General features: G+C 36.9%; 1 protein-coding gene across 4 annotated transcripts in view; it reads left to right on the forward strand.

Annotated features, from left to right (window-relative positions):
- Positions 1-5,188, forward strand: part of LOC102832689 (kelch-like protein 13-like) — a 262,216-nt gene that overhangs the window by 231,567 nt on the left and 25,461 nt on the right. For all 4 annotated transcript variants that reach the window (XM_006872116.1, XM_006872113.1, XM_006872115.1 and 1 more), the window contains 2 exons: positions 3,733-3,865; positions 4,631-4,827. In XM_006872116.1, the coding sequence (XP_006872178.1) occupies positions 3,733-3,865; positions 4,631-4,827 (330 nt within the window). The remainder of the gene's footprint in view (positions 1-3,732; positions 3,866-4,630; positions 4,828-5,188) is intronic.

Consider the following 5,188-nt stretch of genomic DNA (forward strand, 5'->3'; position numbering starts at 1 on the left):
TTGAGGAGTCCTGGTGGTGCCATGGTTAAAACACTCAGCAGAAAGGTTGGCAGTGAGAAGGATGTGGTAGTTTGCTTCCATAAAAAGCACAGCCTTGGAACTCCTATAGGACAGTTCTACTCTGTCCTATAGGATCACTGTGATTTGGAGTGGACTTTCTGACAATGGATACAGTTTTGGTTTTGGGTAGAAATATTTTTGGGACAAAAATATTTCCTTCTTTGTCTTTCTTTAGAGTGAGAAACTGACTAGATAAGATAGTCTCTGTGAAATTCTTGTTTGTTAGATTCAAGCAACTTCTTAAAAAAGAAATTTAACGAGTTGCTGGGTTTGAGGACTATGAACCATAGGCTCAGGGGACATCATAGTCAGTTGGCATAACATACTCCACAAAGGCAATGTTCTACATCCTACTTTGGTGAGTAGCAACAACGGTCTTAAAAACATGTAAGCAGGCATGTAAGGTACAACTATTGGTTTCTCCCTCTCTGGAGAAAAGAAGAGTGATGAAAACCAAAGATGCATGGAAACAGTTAGTCCAATGGACTAATGGCCAGGTGAGCATCTGTCTATGACTCTGAGATCAGAAGAACTAGATAGTGCCCAGCCCTACAACTGCTACTTTGAAAGGGATCGCATGAGTAAGTCCCAGATAAAGTGGAAGAAAAATGTGGAACAAAACTCAGTCATAGAAAAGACCAGGCTTACACATTAGATAAAGACTCATGTAACCCTGAGACTATAGCCCTTAGTTAGCCTTCAGGTCTGGAACTGAACTCACTTCCATGGCTCAATTTTCAGTCAAGCAATAGATAGATAGATAGGAGGTGGGGGGGGCCTGGGGGGGAGCAACAACATTAGTGAGGTATTCTCACCATAGAATGGTCAGCCATTCAAGATCAAAAGTGGAGCATTTGCTCAAGGACAAAGTTTAGGAGAATTAGGGAAAAGGAGGAATGAAAATAGTAAACAGAGCGAGGGAGTGGAATAAATGATATGACATTGAGGGGATTGCAATAAATGAAACGAAACAAAATATGTATGAATTGTTGAATGAAAGACTGATGATCTCCTCTGTAAACCTTCACCTAATTCACAATAAAGGTTAAAATAAAAAACAAATAATTGTCGGATTGGGGCCAGATGATATAGTATGTAAATGCGCTGAGCTAACCATCTGCAACAAAGATATGGGAGACCAAATGCAATATACAGATGGCAATCCTAGAACCTTGAGCATCAGGGTATAGGACAGAGAGGTAGACTGAGTGCATATTGGAAAAGGAAGCTGAACAGGAACAGCCATAGAGACAAAAACAGGCAGACTGTGGGCCAGCATGGAGCAGTGTTGATACACCAGCCTGTGGGCACAGCTGGAGGTTGGCAGCAAGGGGCTACTGTTCTCCCTTGTTCTCATGCCCTTCTGGTAGGCAGGGTCTAGTCCCTGCCCACAACAACCCAGTGAACAGTGGCACCCCCTTCTGCACATTCTTTCTTCTGCCTAGGGTCGGGTACCAGTCATACTGCTCAGGTTTCTGGGGGCAAGTGATCCCAATCTGAACTATGTTATGTTACACAGTGAACAGAGAACTAACTTTCTCTTTCTTCACCACCATCTACCTGGAGACAGGTGGTGAATGCCTGAGAAGGCACCAATATATATAGTCACCAGTCAAGTAGAAATAAGATACCACAATGTCTAATAGAAAACAGAAAATTTCATCTTACATGAAGAAACAAGACAGAGTGCCTCAAACAAGTGACCAAAATACGGAATGAGAAAATATAACACCAGAAATGTTATCAGAACTACCTGACAAGGATGTTAAAAGAATGTAGATAAAAGAACTTTAATAGGTTGAGAGGATGATGGAGAAAACTACAGATGAAATCATGGACAAAACTCTAGAAGAATTTAAGAAACAAACTGACAAAATTAATGAAAAAAACAAAAAACAAAAACAAAAGAGGAACTATTTAAAAATAGCAATCAGAACCCTAGAAGATTAGCAGTAAGACTTCAGAAATAGATAATACACTGAAAGGACAAATACACTGAAGCAACTGAAGACCAAATTCCTGAGTTTGAAGAAAAATCTTTCAGTATAGGAACAATCAGAAATAGAACAAAAAATCTGAAGAAGGTCTAAGATTTAAGTGGAGCACTATCAAGAGAAATAACTTGTGTGTAATTGGAATTCCAGAATAGGAAGAGACAACAACAACAACAAACACCCATTTAGAATATTTTCCAAGAATTTTTAGACGAAAACTTCCCTAACATAATGAAAAATGAGAAGATAGACATTCAAGAAGTTGAATGAACTCCAAATAGGATAGAACCCAAAAGAAAAACACCACGGCATATTATTATCACACTCTTCAAAACCAAAGACAAGAAAATAATCCTGAAAGCAGCTGAGGAAAAATGTAAAGTTACCTTCAAAGGACAACTAATAAGACTAAGCTCTGATTTCTCAGCAGAAACCAAATATGCAAGAAAATAATGGAATTGTATATATAAAACTCTGAAATAATAATAAAATGCCAACCAAGAATCCTACAGCCTGCAAAATTGTCTTTCAAATATGATGGTAAATTTATGTCATTTTTAGATAAACAGAAATTTTTTGAATTTGTAAAAGCTAGACTAACCTTACAAAAAATGCTAAAGGGTATTTGAGTTGAGAATCACCAACAGCAGAAAACAACCTGGACTCAACTCAGGTATGGAAGTGTTCAAAGAAAAACAGATGATGCAGCAACAAATGCCATAAAGTAAAAAGAGGGAATAAAGTAGTTACAGAACTTCCAAATGAAGAAGAAATCAAGTAGTTTTCAATAAATAAATAAATCCCAACTTGAAACTTGAGAGCTAATTGGTCAAGCAGCAGCTGTATGTTGAGGATAGGGATATCTAAGGTGCAATCTTTACTTTTCAAAGAGATTGGAAAAGAAGCCATCGAGTTGGTAGAAAGGATCTCTGTCTTGTAGTTAACTCAGACGCTCTTGCTTTCTTTCTCACAAAAAAAAAAAAAGAACAAAAGAAAAGATGTCTTGGTGTATAAAACTATTTAAATATTTTCATTTATTATGGAAAAGAACATTAGTCTAACTTCCTAATTTTGCAGATGAGCAAGAGACGTGTACATAGGAATTCATTTCAAAAAATAAGGTAAAAGAGAATGGTTGCATAAATGAATGTGTAATACTTTCCTTATTTGTTCTTAATCTAAATTAGTATTCATTTTATGTATTTCCTATACTGAAATAATATATACATTGTCACATATCAAGGCAAGTGTTCAGTTTTTTGGGGTTTTTTTTGCCTACTGAGTAATTATTCTATTGGCTGTATGTTTCAAATATGAGGGGGCTTCACAAAGTTTGTGGGAAAATGAAATTCAAAGATAATGGAATTTGTCCTTTAACTTTTTGAAACCCTCTGGTATATTACACCCCTGGTATATTACATATTCAAAATATTGTAAATGGAATTTTAGCATACGGGTATTTGTGTGCCTGTTGTAACTGGGGAGTCCTGGTGTGGCGCTGTGGGTTAATGCGCGAGATTGCAAAGCCTTTTAAACTGCAAGGTCAGTGGTTCAAGCTCACCAGCTGCTCCTCAGAAACCCTACACAGGGTCGCTATGGGTTGGAATCGACAAGACAGCACTTACCAACAACAACACTTGTACCTGGGTTAGTGATTCACTTCATGTTCATGTTTTAGGGTTTTGACCAACTCCGACTGGAAGGATTGCTGTGTGATGTGACCTTGATGCCCGGAGACACAGATGACTCCTTCCCTGTGCACAGAGTCATGATGGCGTCTGCTAGTGATTACTTCAAGGCTATGTTCACAGGTAATTTGATGTTTTTAAACTTTCACCCACATTAAAACAATGTGTAAAATCTGTGTTTAAGTCCTTTTCTGTATAAAGCAAAAATCAGTTCTTTCAGACTGTGTCTTTACAAGAGGAAACACTTGTAAGAAGATTATACGCCAGTAGGTATGTTTATAAGGAAGCCTGGTGGTGCTGTGGGATAAGCATTAGGCTGCTAACCACAAGGTCAGTGCTTCAAACCCCCCCAGGGAAGAAAGAAAAGGCAGTCTACTCAAATTAAGATTTGGTTTTGAAAACCCCTCAGGAGCAGTTCTCGCTGTCTTATATGCTTACTATGAGTTGGAATTAACTTGACGGCAGAAGGTTTGATTTAGGTATGGTTATGGGTGGTGATTTTTGTTTGTTAGATTTTAACTTGGAAAATGAATGTATGTTTTCTTATTTCTGTCCCTCTTTATTTCACAGCTCTTATTTTCCAGACACATTTCTGTTTTGCTCATACCACGAATACAACCTCTATCCATCAAAAGATCCAAAGTGATAGGGAAACATTTTGAAAGCAGTTGTGTCCTGTATGATTCTTAATTAGTATAGAACTATTCCTTTTTAATGACTATCTTTTAACTGCAAGATATGCAGAATCCTGATTTTTTTTTTTTTTCGGGAATGCTTACATAGAATAAGATTTCCCCTTGATTTTATTGCATCTCATTAGCAGGAGAAGAGAGTTTGACCTTAATTAGAGAATCCACCTTCATTTAATTGAATGTCTTTTTATTTAAGGTGGAATGAAAGAACAAGATTTAATGTGCATTAAGCTTCATGGCGTGAGCAAAGTCGGTCTAAAGAAAATTATTGATTTCATTTATACGGCAAAGCTTTCTCTTAATATGGACAACCTGCAAGACACACTGGAAGCTGCAAGCTTTCTACAGATTCTGCCAGTTTTGGACTTCTGTAAAGTATTTCTCATATCTGGGGTAAGACATTTTCAAGTTTCAATTTTTCCTTGATAGAGTCTGATGTTGCCTATTTCTAGTAGAACTCGTGAAACTATTGTTCATACATGTAAAACTTGCACCATTAGAGTTGACATGTACCATGTGATATGGAAGCAAACTGAGAAGAAAAAAAGTATAGGTGTCTTAGAAGACGGAATCATTTAACAAAAGCTTTCTGTGGAATCAAGTGACAACAAACACTAATAGTGTTTGATAATTAAGTATACTTTTACATATTTGATCACATTATATACCATAATCTTGTTTGTACCTTAATTATTTTATACTGTTTATGTTGTTTTTAAGTGCTGTTGAGTCTGTTCTGACTCATAATGACCTT

The sequence above is a fragment of the Chrysochloris asiatica genome, unplaced genomic scaffold (genome assembly GCF_000296735.1).
Source record: "Chrysochloris asiatica unplaced genomic scaffold, ChrAsi1.0 scaffold00183, whole genome shotgun sequence".
Lineage (NCBI taxonomy): Eukaryota > Metazoa > Chordata > Mammalia > Afrosoricida > Chrysochloridae > Chrysochloris > Chrysochloris asiatica.